The sequence below is a fragment of the Gopherus flavomarginatus genome, chromosome 5, assembly GCF_025201925.1.
Source record: "Gopherus flavomarginatus isolate rGopFla2 chromosome 5, rGopFla2.mat.asm, whole genome shotgun sequence".
Taxonomy (NCBI): Eukaryota; Metazoa; Chordata; order Testudines; family Testudinidae; genus Gopherus; species Gopherus flavomarginatus.
The window spans coordinates 37,196,269-37,211,914 of record NC_066621.1 but is presented as its reverse complement, the minus strand read 5'-3'; the positions used below and the strand labels follow the sequence as shown (position 1 = coordinate 37,211,914).

General features: G+C 48.6%; 1 protein-coding gene across 1 annotated transcript; it reads left to right on the top strand.

Annotated features, from left to right (window-relative positions):
- The first annotated feature begins 60 nt into the window (after positions 1-60).
- Positions 61-12,960, top strand: LOC127052595 (zinc finger protein 2-like). Its single transcript, XM_050956446.1, has 5 exons — positions 61-108; positions 4,265-4,353; positions 5,035-5,158; positions 10,746-10,889; positions 11,218-12,960. The coding sequence occupies exons 2-5, from the start codon at positions 4,273-4,275 to the stop codon at positions 11,559-11,561; spliced, it is 693 nt and encodes a 230-aa protein (XP_050812403.1). The 5' UTR covers positions 61-108; positions 4,265-4,272; the 3' UTR covers positions 11,562-12,960.
- Positions 12,961-15,646: the final 2,686 nt, after the last annotated feature.

Genomic DNA, 15,646 nt, shown 5'->3' with positions numbered 1-15,646 from the left:
GCCACGCTCCCCGATCTGCGCATGCCCAGAGAAGGGAAACGCAACCGGGAGAGTCAGAAACTACATTTCCCAGCCTGCCCCGGGGCGTTTCCGCCCTCTCCAGCCCAGGTACGGGAGGAGTTCAGCAGGTGAAATTGCGCATATTCCGTGCGAACCCTGGAAGGGGCGGGAGAACAAAGCTGCTGCTGCCGCCTCCGTGTGAACCGGGCCGGGGCTAAGCAGCTGCTGCTCCCGAGTCTGTGCGGGGGGGTCCTGGCATTAACCCCTCCGTGCCCGGCCGAGGGGGCTTTCTCCAGCTGGGACCCGCCCCCTGGGCAGCCCCGGGCTCTGCCTGCCCCAGCCCCGGCCCGGAGCCTCCCCTGAGTGAGAGACCCGGGGGCAGAGACTGGGGCCCGGCCGGGGGGGCAGTGTATTAAATTGCTCTCAATTGCAATGTGCTACGCCCGGGCACCGAGCATGCTTAGTAACAGCTGCTGAAGCCGCTGCCCTTCTCCCTGCCCGTATCAGCCGTAACGTTCCGCTGAGCGCTAGTTCCAGGGGCTGGAAAGGGGCGATGGGAGCAACAGGGAGCAGAGGGGTGCCAGGGGCTGAGCAGGAAATTGATGGTCGGGGGATGAAGCAGCTGGAAGCAGGGTTAGGAGTGGGCTGAATGGCAAAATCAGGGCTGGGGGAAGGAGCAGGAGTTGAGCTCGTGGGGCAGAGGGGGTAAGTCGGGGTTGCACAGAGGAGAAGGTCATTGGAGAGGGAAATTCGAACTATTTCTGTGCAGTCAGGAAATTCCCATGGGGGAGGTAAGTTCACTGAATCCTTTCCTGTTTGTGCCACTTTCTCCCACATACAAAGTCTCTCAAGGTTTTTCCCCTTTTCTCTAGTTATCGTACGTAGCTATAAAATCCAGGGAGATTCCCCCCAAATGATCAGCTCTCTAATCTCCCCCGATATTGCCCTGGTCTCTCTATACTTCTTAAGTGTCAATTTAAAATCTCTCCAATGTGGCAGTTTTCCCACCCATTTTATCTGCAGCGATTTGTCCTTGTTCAGGTGGGAAATTGTTGCCCTGAGTCATTCCCCAAAACATGGCTGCCCCTGGAGTGGAGATGGGATGGGATGCCCGTTCTCTGCCAAGGCGGAGATGGGAAGAGCATGTGTCCCCCATGGAGACTGCCCGGACCCCAGTTTCCCAATCCCACCCACTGGCCCCAAACTACCAACACAGTTTCCTCCAGTCCTCAGTTGCCAGTCGCTTGTGCATCACCTGCTGCTTCCCCTTCCTTTGTCCAGGGAGCCTTCCAGCTCCCACCTACCCTTGCCCTTTTAAATCAGCTCCTTAAAGGGCTCCCTGCTGCCCATGTGAATGGTGGCAGTGGGGGGAACCATCATTTTGTGTTTCTGTATTGGACAGTCACATAAAATCCAGTCAAACAGTCCCCCTTTTCCCTTTAGTCATTTAATAGCAATGTAAAATCCCCTCAGATCTTGGTGTTTTTCTTCATGTTGTCAATTGCCTACCTTGTGACATGTTTTCTCTGCAAATCTCACTGATATAAAAGACCCTACACATTTGCCCCACTTCTCTTAGTTGTCTATTTCTAAGTGAATATGCACTGAGATTTTTTCCCTGTCTCTCTAAAGATAAAATACAAAGAAAATCTGAGATTTATAGCTTTATTCAAATTCATGGGTATAACATGTTTACAAATGTTGCCCATTTCTGCTCTATTCATTTATCAAATATTGATGTGAAATACACTCAGATTTTACCTCATACCAACAACTGATTATAAAATCCCTCTGATTTTCCACCTTCCTCTCTATAATTGGCAAAAATGGATCCAAAATCTCTCAGATTTCTACCTTTCTCTTTCGTTTCTGAACATTGATCTCAAAACTCAGGATTTCCCTCTTTCTACATCATTATCAAATATCAATTAAAAATCCTTTCATGTTTGGGGCTGTTCTAAATCCCAACAACTTCAACTTCCTTGGAGGGAACCTGTTACCCTGAGTCATTGTCCATCCTGGAGGTCGCAGGAGGTTAAATTGCCCAGTGATCATCTTTCCCCTCTCCTTTGAGAATCATTTGTTCCCTCCTTAAAATGTTTTCCGATGAAAGAGACCAGCCACACATTTAAGATTCATCAAAGCCAGAAGCCTCCCCCTGTTTGGAGGATCAGTGGTTCCCAGCTGGTAACGGGAGAAGTGGCTGGACCCTTTTCTTTTCTCCAGCTGACATGGGATGAGGAGGTCATTCTGAATGCAGTGTGGGTCCAGAAGTATTCCAAACCCACAAATGGTCTCTGTGAGGGACTGCTTCCCACATTGCTAAGATGTAGCCACCTTGGAGTGGATCCATGGTGACCATTATTTGCTAGTGACAGGGCATGGACATGTCTTACCTTTCTGCTGAAGGGCAGGCGGGGGTCCTAGGCAGGCAGTGAGTTCCCAATTGGGATCCCTGGCTGGTGGGGGGAACCCTTTGGGATTCCTAGCCTGACAGTGAAGATCTGGTGGGGGTTCTCTGGCTGGTGCAGCTCTGAGGGGTATCTGGGGTCTCTGGCCAGGGATTCTGGGGGTTGGGTCCCAGGGAATATATGGTGGGACCCTGGCTGGGGGGGTCTGGGTACTGGGGGTGTTTGGGGGCCCCTGGATGGAGGCTCTGGGGGCTGCTACTAACCATGCTCCTTCTATGTCATCAGCTTGTGCCAGAATCCTGGCTCCAAGCACTTCCTGGCATTCCCCAGCCAGGTCCACTCACCAAGATAACTTTCTATCCACTTACCAAACACTGTGAGGTGAAATGACAGATTTTGCTTTTCTCCCATCTTGAAAATGGCAGGAACTTCCAGTTTCATAGGGAAAATTCCTGCTCCGATTCCTTATCTTAGATCTGAGGGGTGAGGGAGGTGGGAAGGGGTTTAGCACTGCCACACTATGGCACTATCTTCCACAGCATTCTGGACTCATTCTTTCTGAAATCGGGATTCATTGAGAACATTGTTAACCCAGAGTCACTGTATGGAAAGACAAGGAGTGACTCCAGATGGACAGTGGGGCAAATGAGATTCTCCCTGTGAGGAAGGGCTCTCATTAGCTGGTCTCCCCAGAGAGCTAAAGGAGGGAAGGCTGCTCAAACGCTCTGTCCCTCTCTGCTCAGGACATTGGGGTTCAGCTTCCTGGATCAGATGCTGCAGCCTCCATTGTGATCTGGGAGATCAGGCTTAGCAGCTGCTGCTCCCCCAGCAGGGGTTCTGTGCTGGGAAGTGACCTTAATTAAAGCTTCTTCTCTGCCCGGCCCAGGTGATGACTTTCTCCAGCTGGTACTAGCAGACCTGGATTCTGTTAATACAAATTCTGAGCCACAGACTCCAGGTAACAGACAGACCTTAGAGAAAGTGCTGGGGACTGGCAAGAAAGTGACTCTGCACAAACAGGCCTCCCCCCCGCCCACACACACACACCCCATTAGTAGTTGCCAGGAGAAAATCCAGCCATGGGAGAGCAAAGAACCAGGAATGGACTTTCCAAACCAGCAGGGCAGGGCAGGGAGAGAGGACAGGGGAAAGAGAGACTGAAAGGGGCAGTGGGAGAAATGAATGGAGAGAGAGATTTCCAGCTCTCTAGTCCACCCAGACACATGTATTGCAGCATCCCTGGGCAGAACCACTTTCCAGTGAACAAAAAAAGGATCAGACAAAGGAAAAACCAGTTCCTGATGCCATATTCCCCTGCTGGGGTGTGGCTGCCCTGGGGTCAGAGTCCTAGGGAATCCCCCACAATAACGCCTTTGGTTCTGCTCTTTTCTAGCATTGTCTTCAGAGACAAAGGGCAGGTCTACACTACCACCAGATCGGCAGGTAGTGCTCTTCTAATCAACTCGAGTACTCCACTGCCTCAAGGGGGAAATGCGGAGTCGATGGATTAGCAGCAGCAGGCGGATGCTGCAGTAAGTCAATCTAAGTAAGCCGACTTCAGCTACGCTATTCTCATAGCTGAAGTTGCATATCTTAGATCAACCTCCACCTCCAGTGTAGACCAGGGTTTTGTTATGGGATGGAGGGACAGAGAAGGGAGGTTAAAAATCTCTCTCTGGGCTTAGCCTGGCAGGAGAGGCCAGGTCTACACTGTAATAAAGAGATCAAGCATTTTCTCAGCATGGCAGAATCTAGGATGTCTGTCTGCAGGGAAAGGCCCTGGGGGAATCGTGATGTGAAACTAACTAAAACCTGTTCTGAAACCTCCACAACTGCCCTTCTTGCCTTGCCAGGCTGCAGAATGACGTCCACGTTTCGCTCTAGCTCATCCCATCCTCCCATGGGACATAGCAGAGAAATGGCTGCAGTGGAGCCAGCTCAGGTAGGGATTATTGGGGGGTTGCTGGTGGGTTCCTGCTGGAGGGAGAGGGACAGCAAATACACCGGAGATGGGAAGATTTGTGCAGTCTGGTCTGGAGGCTGAACCGGGGCAGGAAATTCACAGGGTGGGTAAGGGAGAAGGACAGACTGTTGCAAACCTGCTGGGAGTTGTTTAATAAATGGCCTAGACTCTGGGAGCAGACCCATGAGATTAGGAGGTTGAAATGCCCGTGTTTCTGGAACAGAAAATAACCCACCTACATGGGGCTAGGAAAACTGGCCAGACTCCCGGTGCTGGAGCCTGACCCGACTAACCACTGGCTGCTGTGAGATATGAAGGGGGCACCCACCAGTCAGACATAGGGGAGATTCCCCTCCCTTGGTATCCAGCTCCTCACAATGAGGAGGGTGTTGGGCTTCCTACCAAGGAGCTCTCCCTGGACCCTGCCAGGGGCTCCATCTCCTGTATCAGTCTGTGGCTAGTAGGTGTGTGATGGACCTGCTGGGAGAGACAAGGGGCTCTTTCTTCATTCCCTCACCCTGGTGTTTCCAGGATTCTCTGAGAGGGGTGGGGGTGGGGGTGTGGGTGGGACTCTGTTGACTATCATCCACCAGAGCTTCCATTTGATTGAGAGTGTGAGTGGTGCAGTAGGTACTGAGTGCTAGACTCTTGCTCTTTCAGAGGCCGGTGATCTTCAAGACGGTGGCTGTGTATTTCACCAGGGAAGAGGGGGCTCTGCTGGACCCCACTCAGAGAGCTCTGTACAGAGACATCATGCAGAACTGTGAGAATGTGACCTCACAGGGTAAGGATTCCCGTCCCCTCGGTTCTTGGAAGGGGAAATGAAGAGAGATGGTTCATGCCACCCCCCAATGCCATCCCTACTCTGTCCTCTTTCTGCATCACTGCAATATGCCAGTGACACACACGCTACCAGAGACCCTTCCCTGCTGCAGAACACTTCGGGAACAGCGCACAGGATCAGTATCACACAGTGTCAAATATCTGCTGTTTGCTCAAGTAAAACTGGGGCTTAGGTCCAGCATAACGTAAGAACATAAGAATGTCCGTACTGGGTCAGAGCGAAGGTCCATCTAGCCCAGTATCCTGTCCACTGACAGTGGCCAACTCCAGGTGCCCCAGAGTGAGTGAACCCAACAGGCGATCACCAAGTGATCTCTCTCCTGCCATCTATCAGCCCCCTCTGACAAACAGAGGCTAAGGACACCATTCCTTACCCGTCCTGGCTAATAGCTATTAATGGAGTTAACCTCCATGAATTTATCCAGTTCTCTTTTAAACCCTGTTATATTCCTAGCTTTCACAACCTCCTCAGGAAAGGAGTCCCACAGGTTGGCTGTGCGTTGTGTGAAGAAATACTTCCTTTTGTTTGTTCTAAACCTGCTTCCTATTAATTTCATTTGGTGATTCCTAGTCCTTGTGTTATGAGGAGTAAATAACACTTATTTACTTTCTCCATGCCAGTCATGACTTTATAGACCTCTCTCATATTCACCCTTTGTCTCTTTTCCAAGCTGAAAAGTCCCAGTCTTTTTAATCTCTCCTCATACAGAAGTTGTTCCATACCCCTCATCATTTTTTGTCCTTTTCTGAACCTTTTCCAATTCCAATATATCTTCTTTGAAATGGGGAGACCACATCTGCACATAATATTCAAGAAGTGGGTGTACCATAGATTCATAGAGAGGCAATATGATATTTTCTGTCTTATTATCTATCCCTTTCTTAATGATTCCCAACTTTTTGTTTGCTTTTTGACAGCCACTGCACGTTGAGCAGCTGTTTTCAGAGAACTATCCACAGTGACTCCAAAATCTCTCTTGAGTGGAAACAGATAATGTAGTCTCCATAATTTCATATGTATAGTTGAGATTGTTTTCCAGTGGGCTGCACTATGTGTTATCCTGACATCTACTACTGAGCTCCTGCAATCAGTAATATCTCTGCCTTTCCTGTTCCTTTTCTCCCCTGAACCCCACCAGCCCATGGTTACAGTTCCCAGCTTCCCCAGGACTCTCTCATTGTCTCTGGACCTCTCAGTCAGCAAGAAGCAGAGCCAGGGGGACTTGCCCTCTGTCCGGAGTCTTCGATTTCTGGGACATGGATTTACTTTCTCTGTGTTTTAGGAGCCTCTTTGAAATTGAGTGTCTGTGACATTAACCACAGTGCAATCTGGAGTGTTGAACAGCTGTCCCCTCAGTTCCCCAAGCTGGGGTGCCTTTTACACTGCTTTACTATGAGAAAAGCCACTCCTGGGCAGTTAACACACAGTCTCCAGCGTGTAACTCGCTCCCAGCTTCACAGTATTGAGTGCTGCTAGTCAGTGACTCACAAATTACAGTACCCCACAGGAGAACCCCAGAAAATTCTCTGGTCCCAGACTTCCCCCAGAAATGTGCATCTTGCCCTGTCCAGCACACTACTGAACAACGCCAGCTCATATGAAATCTGTCATTTCATCAGTGGAAAATGACATGTGCCAACCTTGTCATTCCAAATGGAGTTTCCAACACACTTGAATCCAAACACACTGGTTAGGTAAAACAATAAAACAAAATTGTTAATTGCCGGAAAAAAAATATTTTCAGTGACTACGAGTAATGAGGCATAAAGGTCAGAATTATTTACAAAAGAAATGCAAAGATAAAACACAAACTAACGTCTAAGTTAACAAACTCAAATGGATTCAAAGCAAATGTTTCTCTCACCATATGCTGGGACAGGCTGGTTTTCCTTTGAGCCAGGACTCCCCCTAACCCGCCCCTGCTGCCCAAGTTCAGTTCTTCAGGATTTGTCATGGGCAGAGGGAAAGGGGAGAGAGAGATTTTCCTCACCTCTTTTTATAATTCAGTCCTTTCTATTAGAAACAACTTCAGTTCTCAGCTGAGTCATGGTGCCAGGCTGTCTGGTTTAGATCTGAGCTTCAAGTGTCCCTGTGATGGAATGTAAATGTCTTCTTCACACCTTCCCCTTGCCAGTGAATGGCTGTTTGCCTGGCTGTCTCTGAGGGACTGGTCTGTGGGTGTTCCTCAGAATTGGAACTTTTTGTAATATCAGACAGTAAAATCTCATCACTTTCCATACAGTGTTGTTACACATTTTAACAGGAGGATAATATTCTGTGGATTATGCAATTTCAAGTGATACTTCACAAACCAGACTGTGTACAAATTGATCATAGTTTTCCAGAAGAGTGAACATGAGATTACAGACTGACACAGTGTCTGTCTGTGTGTGTTCCCAGCAGATATGTGGGTATTTCAATCCCTCCTAAGCAGAGTGTTCTGCATCTTCAAGGACTGGGCAGCTGATTCTGTGAATTCACTGGTTTACTAAGTGTGACACTGCCTGGAATTGTGAGACACTTTATATTATTATTACTTTATTAATAATCCCACTATGATAAAATTGCAAAGAATTGTGCTAGATATGTCGTGTTGGGTGTCAGGGAAAATGTTATAATTTCCAAGTATTATCATTTTGTTTGTTTGTATCACCTTTGTAGTGTGAGATATAGATACATAGGGTATATCTGTATTCCACATTGTGGACTGCGTTTCTGGGTGACACCCCCAGCTCTATTGACATCAGCACTGCCTACCCCGTTTAATGGCCCATCCAGGGTCATCACCTGTACAATGAATCCATGGAAAGGATCAGGGGGATACACCTACTGAGCCAGCAAGACATGCAGGGGTATGCCTGTGTAATGAGAACTCCAAGGCTTTTCCATGCCCTGTGCTGTGAAGCTTGTGTTTGGGACACAGGAAGTACAAGCCACATGGCAAAAGGAATATAAAGGGCAGCTGCATCATCCGCATTTTGTCTTCAATCCCTCTTCCTACCTCTGTAGCAACTTCTCTACAAACCACCATAGGCCCTGACTCTGTGGGGGCTCTGCACCCACGGGGGAGCTCAGCTGTTGGCAACTGCCAATCAGCTATTTAGCATGTTCAGCAGCCCTCATCAGCTGTTTGGCTGGTTGTGGCCAATCAGCTGTTTGGCGCCAGCGCTCACCTATCAGCTGTTTTCCCTGCAGCTGCTGTAGCTCCCAGCTCCACTGCAGGCATGTGTGAGTTCATTTAATTTTCAGGGCTTGGCAGCTTCTGGGCTGGGGCTGGGGCTGGGGCTGGGGCTACTCAGCAGGGAGCTGGGAGGAGATGGTTGGGCAGCTTCTCAGCTTGCCCCAGGGGGCTGTTGGGGGCAGTATGGGCTGGGGGGAGTTTCTCAAGGACTGAGCCAGCCATTCTCAGCCCACCCTGGTGTCTCCCCCAGGACCTGTGCTCCCCCTCCAGCCAGGAGAAACCAGCGGTGGGCCCCCTTAGTGCTGGGCAGGGGGACAAACCAAAAGACATTGCTCCTCTAAGAAAAGTTTGTCCTGGTGTCTGATGAGTGAACTTGGCCTGAGGCCAGCTGCTCGCCCCGTCCCCATGCACCAACCATCCAGCTAGGTGCACCGAGCCATGGCCAAAGGTGAGAAGGGCTTCACTGAAGCCCTAGCCCCAGGTGCAAATGAGCAGCCCGCCTTCCCAGCCCGGACTCTGCCTGTGCCCAGAATCTTCCCATGTGGGCTCTGGGAGCTCCCAACCCCTACGGTTCTGACCCAGGTCCCGGGGCTCTGCATCCATTCCCCCATATGTGGGGGGACAAGAGGGGCCAACACGCCACCAGTGCTTCTAGCAGCATCCTCCCTGTGGGCTGTTCTCCATGGCCAGCTCTCATGCCTGGGAAAGTAATGCTTGCTCCCCTCAAAGCTGTTTCCCCCTCCCCTGACCAGGTCAAGCTTGGCTGAGGGGCTTTTCCTACCCGAGATGAAGTTTATCCCTTCCCGCGCCGATCAGCATCTGCATCAGGAAAGACTGATTTCCTTCCCCTGGATCCATACACCCCCCATCTCCTCTTCCCTGGGAGCTGCATTCCTTTTGCTGCATTCACTCCGTGTATGAGCTTTAAGTCAGGAGACACTGCCTTGCTTCACCTTGGGACACCTGAGCTTATCTTCCTTTGGGGTGCTGGGCTGCTGTAGCCCGGGGGAGGAAGCAACCCCTTCCTCCCGCCTTTGGCCATGATCCCAGTGGGGCTCCCCACCCACAAAAGTTGCAGAGTGGGTGAGGGAGTCAGCGAGCGAGCTTCAAAGTGGGGGTGGGCTGCAGCCCGGGGGACTGGGAGAAGCTACAGTAACACAGCAGCCATATAGCAGGATGAATAAATGGGCCATTTCTATGCTGGGCTGTTGAATTAAATTTCTCTCTCTGGCTCAGGGTGCACAGTTTCTGGGCTGGGATTTGGGGGAAGATAGAACTGCTTTGAGTGTGTAGGTGGGAGCGGGCACTAAACAGAGGCACCAGGAGGTGAGGAGCAGAAAGAGAGAGCGATGGGAAAAGGGACACATGTAGAGAGCAAGAACTGGGAAACATCAGGAAGGTGAGATACCAGTTATAGACACACTTTCAATGAGTACACTGAAAGTGTATAAATATGCTGAAAATAGCTTCCCCTCAAAACTGGCAGAACACCCCTCCAGCACAAGAACCCTCTCCCTTACGGCAGGAGGGGACGGAAAGGAGTGAGCAGTAGGTGGGAGGCAGTTAGGGCAGAGGCAGCATTCAGGAGAGTCTAGGGAGATGGGGCAGGAAAAAGTACAGTGGGGGCAGGGCTTTGGAGAAGAGGGCAGAGCCAGGATGGGGCACCTACTGGCAAAACCAAAAGTCAGCACCTATACAATCTGAAGCCTTGAACACAGGGCTGAATGATCCATCCAAGCTGTGGCTGTGTTCCAAACAGACTTTTAAGCCGGCAACTTACCAATACTGCTAAGAACCTGATATATAGATTTCTGAATGTATCTGACTGCTTTCCCATTTGTCAACTTTATTTCTGTTTCTGGTTTTCTTTCTCTTTCTTATCTAAACTTTTAGTTTAGATGCTAAAGTATTGTCTGGCATCATGGTATTTTCAGTAAGATCCAAACCCATACTGACTTGGTATTGTAGCTGACCCTTTGGGGTCAAAAGAACATTTTGTTTATATGTGCAGAGTTTTTAAATAACCTCTCACTGTACCGGACCTAGATGCTGACTGGGAGTCAGAGAAGTACAATGCAATAAAGGAGGCTTTGTGATTTCTTTTTTCAGCTTCTCAATAACCAGTGTGGGGTGATCAGAAGCACACTTTGTGACTGGTCAATGAGTTTAACTTCAGTGTTAACCACCAGTTTTGGGAGCATCTGCCCTGACCTTGGCATTTTCAGGGTGGACTGCCCCAGGCACACCAGGTCACACTAAGCACTGAAGATAAATTAATAGAATGTTTTTTTATGACCAAGTCTTAAGAAATCCACTGAACTCTTTTGTTTTCTTTTATCTGAGCAGGGTTTCCAGTTTCTCAACCTGATGTGATCTCCCAGCTGGAACAAGGGGAAGAGTCATGGGTCCCAGCTCTCCAAGGTTCAGAGGAAAGAGAGATGCTGAGAGCTCCCTGCATAGGTGAAGAAACATTAAACCAACTCAGAATCTGTAAGTGCCTGAAGGAAACATCTGGGACACCCTAAAAGCCCTTGGGAGGTCTCTGTTTATTATTGTCCCTAGCAGGAGTCATATCCTCAGGATAAATATAGTTCATGGCTTCCTGTAGATCCTAGCAGATACCAGGCAGTAGCTTCCTCCCTTCCCCTTGCAAATTTGGATGGGATGAGGAGGCTGAATTGATCCCCTCCTCTCCCCTATTTGGGGGAAGAGTTTGAGAGAGTTCAGTTCTTGATTTTTATTTGACCTCCCCCCAGCACTTGTTTTGGTTTGGTCTTCCCCTTTCCATCCCTGTCTGAGGTTTCTGTCTCTATCACAGCAGGTGACGCAATGGTATGTGAGAAAGAGGAGCAGAATTCTCAGCAGGAAAATATTGAGCAAGTGGATAAACACAGAGAATTATTGCAAAGATCGAAAAGAAATGTGTCAAAGAGTCATGAGCAGGGAAAATCATGCAAGACTCAGCCCACACCAGAAAGAGAGCAGGGAAACCAGCCAGGAGAGAAAATGGGTAAATTTATTTCCTGTCAGGGAACCACAACACAGCAGGAAATCATCATAGGAAAGAGGGAAAGTACATGCAGTGAGTGTTGGAAAACTTTCACTCGAAGATCAACCCCGTTCTGTTCATCAGAGAATCCACACAGGGGAGCGGCCCTGTAAATGCCATGAATGTGGAAAATGCTTCACTAAGAGCTCAGCCCTTTCTGCACATCAGAGAATCCACATAGGGAAGATGCCCTTTGAATGCCATGAGTGTGGGAAAACCTTCAGTCGCAGCTCACATCTTATTCGGCATCAGAGATTCCACACAGGGGAGAGCCCCTTTGAAAGCAGTGAGTGTGGGAACACCTTAGGGCCCAAAGAAATTTTGTCCAACTCCACTTCCTAGTTCAGTGTGTCTCATTACCCTTTCAGAGGATACCAGGGTTAGATTGAGAACAATCATCCTTCACCGTTTGGATCCAAAGAGAGAGTGCTTCATAGGACAGTCCTTCCCCTTGGATCCCAAACTGGCTGCCTGAGTGGATAACAAGGACTTTCAGACTGTAGAAATGATGGTAACCAAGGAGACAACAAATGTGTCAAGCTCCAATTTCAGACTTCTGAATACTCGCATGTTGAGTCCTGATTCTAAGGTTTTGTGTCTGACGCTCTAGCTACACAGTAAAGCTGATGTTGGTGCAGCTATAGCACTGCTATTACAGATGCTCTCCACCAATGGGAGAAATCTCTTCCCTAGGACTTTATTAGTCCAGCCCCCACAAGCGGCGGTGGCTATGTTGGCAGGCAAAACTCTCCTGCTGATGTAGTGTTATTTCACAGGGGAGGAGGGTTATGTAACTACATTTCTCACCAGTGTGTATTTTTCACACCCCTGAGCAATATAGTCACACCAATAAATATCTTTAGCATAGACTAGACCTTAGTTTTCTCTTATTTTATGTAGTGTAAGGAGTTCTGGTAGAAAACCTCCCTCCAAAGGCTGGGTTGGGAGAATGTGTGTGAGAAAGATTGTTTAAGAGAATATTGGTCCAGTATAGATTTAATTTTTTTGTATTTCAGATAGAACTTATTTTGCTTAGCTTCAGAGTTAATTTCTATTAAAAGGAAAACTACTGGAGGAGACGAGTTGTATAACTTTTTACCCACATAGCCTGTAAGGGTCATTGAGTTCCCCACTTCTCTAATTTGCAAAGGAAAGGCATGACATCTGTCAAAGGAAAGCTGCAATCGTCAACCATCAATATCAAGGAAAAGGCTGGACTCCACTGCCTTTCATATCTAAAAGCCGGCTAGAGGCTGATCTACAATGAAAAGCTATGTTGACATAGCCACATCTCTCAGGGGTGTGAAAAATCTCCTCCACAGAGAAGTAGTTAATGTGAGCCTCAGTGGAGACAGGCTTGGGTTGGGTTGTCAGAAGAATACTTCCAGTGTTTGAAGTGTAGACATAGCCTTAGGGCTGGTCTACAGTACGTGGTTATTTTGGAATTAGCCGAGTTAATTCGAAATAAAACTGATTCCATCCACATGCCCAAATCTTTTTTTTTTCATTTGAAAGGGCTCTTTAATCTGGTTTCTGTACTCCACCTCAGCAAGTGGTGCTAAAATTGAGATTGCAGTTCCGGATTAGAGGTACTGTGGACACAATTTGACATTATTGGCATCCGGGAACTATCCCAGAATGCTTCCTTGTGACCACTCTGGACAGCACTCTCAACTCCGATGCACTTGCCAGGTTGGCAGTAAAAGCCCTGGGAACTTTTGAATTTCATTTCCTGTTTGGCCACTGTGGTGAGCTCATCAGCACGGGTGACCATCAGGACAGTCCACCATCACAGGCGACCATGCAGAGTCCATCATCATGAGAGACCACGCAGTCCTGGATTCACAGATGAGCTCCAGCATGGTCTGAATGGGAGGTACCTGATCTCATCGCATGTTGGGGAGACGAATCTGTTATGGGAGAACTACGTTCCAAAAAAAGAAACACAAATACACCTCTACCCCAATATAACGCTGACCTCGGGAGCCAAAAAATCTTACTGTGTTATAGGTGAAACTAAGTTATATTGAACTTGCTTTGATCTACTGAAGTGTGCAGCCCCCGGCCCTACCCACTCACCCCCAGAGCCTTGCTTTACTGTGTTATATCCAAATTCATGTTATATTGGGTTGCATTATATTGGGTAGAGGTATATGTATGCTAAAGTCTCCAGGGCCATGACGGAAAGAGGCTACTCCAGGGACACAGAGCAGTGTCATGTAAAAATCAAGGAGCTCAAGCAAGCATATCAAAAAGCCAGGGAGGCGAATGGGCTCTCTGGGTCACAGCCTCATACATGCTGCTTCTATGATTCCTGGTCATTCCCAGTAGATAGGACAGAATGGCTGGTAACCGTCCCCATCATAGCAACTGGGGGCTGAGCTCCATCAGCCCCCTCCCTTTCCTGTGTAATGAAAAGATTCTGTACTGCCTGGACTATCATAGCAGCGGGATGCTGGGCTCCTCTCCTCCACACGGCTTAATGTCCTGCCTGGACTGTCATAGCACCGGGAGGCTGCCTCCCCCTCATTTTATCTCACTAACAAGTCACTGTTTCTTATTCCTGCATTTTTTATAACTTCATGACACAAATGGTGGAGACACTGCCACAGTAGCCCAGAAAGGTTGGGGGAGGAGGGGAGCAACAGGTGGGGTTGTTGTAGGGGCACCCCCCCCCATGAATGGCATGCAGCTCATCATTTCTGTGGGATCTGACACAGAGGCGCTGTACTTTCTGATACACTGCTTCTCTAGTACACTTGCCCCATATTCTAGGCAGGACTGACTCTATTTTTAGAAACCATAAAGAAGGGATTGACTTAGGGAGTCATTCCCAGTTTTGCCTTTGTGCCTCCAGCCCACTTCAGCCAGGGGCACTCATGATAGCAGCAGACAGCACAGAAAGACAGATAACCATCATCTCATTGCTAAATTACTCTGGCAGCAAATGGTACAGAACAACTGGTGACCATCTCTCCTATCATGCAAAAGCAAATGAATGCTGCTGTGTAGCACTGGAGTATCGCCTCTGTCCGCGGCATCCAGTACACATACGGTGACTGTAAAAAAAAAAAACTGAACGGGCTCCATGGTTGCCATGCTATGGCATCTGCCAGGACAATCCAGGGAAAAAGGGCGCGAAATGATTGTCTGCCGTTGCTTTCCCAGAGGAAGGAATGACTGATGACATTTACCCAGAACCACCCGCGACAATGATTTTTGCCCCATCAGCCACTGGGCTCTCAACCCAGGATTCTAACGGGTGGGGGAGACTGCAGGAACTATGGGATAGCTACGGAATAGCTACCCACAGTGCAACGCTCCGGAAATCAACGCTAGCCTAGGACCATGGACGCACACCGCCGAATTAATGTGCTTAGTGTGGCCACGTGCACTCGACTTTATACAATCTGTTTTATAAAACCGGTTTATGTAAAATCGGAATTATCCCGTAGTGTAGACATACCCTAAGACCACATGCAGTGACTGGTGACATAGGGAGGTACTGGTGACATGGCTAGAGAGGGCCTGAATGAGGAAACAGATAAATCTGTGGGGAGTTTCTTGATCACTCTGAAAGTTCTTCTTCCTGTGGACACTGGTAAACCACATGGGTGTACAGCTCAATAAGAAAACCTGGGGGCTGAAGGAGCTGTGTATGGCAATGCATATAGTCATGTAGGGGTGTGTGATCAAAATGAAAAATGTCTCTGAGATTCAGTACTGGGTATACTATGGCACCTATGGCACTGCCCCACCAGGCCCACGCTCAGAGCCCACAGTGACTATATAGGGGCCCACAAAACCCCTAACCCCTAATCTGTAACTGTATAGATCGCTGTTGAGACCAGTGTTCTATATTTGCAGTCAATATTGTAGAAAGGTTGTCGTGTAAGGGGTCTACGGAGAGTTTATGATTGGCTGATTATAATGATGCTATCTCTAGATGTGTATCATTTTTGTAGTTGACGTTATGAATATTGGCTCTATGCTGCCTGTATTTCAAACTTGTGCTCTGCTTCCGAGGAACACCCCAGACAAGTTGGTGTCAGTTCTGCCTAGCCTGCTTAATGGCCCATTAAGGACCATCAGCTATACGATGGACCCATTGAGAGAAGGCAGATACGCCTTGTGACTAAGCAAGGTATGCAGGGACCTGCCTATGGACAGAACTCTAAGGTTTTTCTATGCCACGTGC

Bases quoted from the DNA above. Each gene is read 5' to 3' on its own strand.
- LOC127052595 (XM_050956446.1), top strand. From the start codon at position 4,273: ATGACGTCCACGTTTCGCTCTAGCTCATCCCATCCTCCCATGGGACAT. The intron at 4,354-5,034 runs GTAGGGATTATT...TTGCTCTTTCAG, and splicing joins CTGCAGTGGAGCCAGCTCAG to AGGCCGGTGATCTTCAAGAC. The intron at 10,890-11,217 runs GTAAGTGCCTGA...TCTCTATCACAG, and splicing joins ATTAAACCAACTCAGAATCT to CAGGTGACGCAATGGTATGT.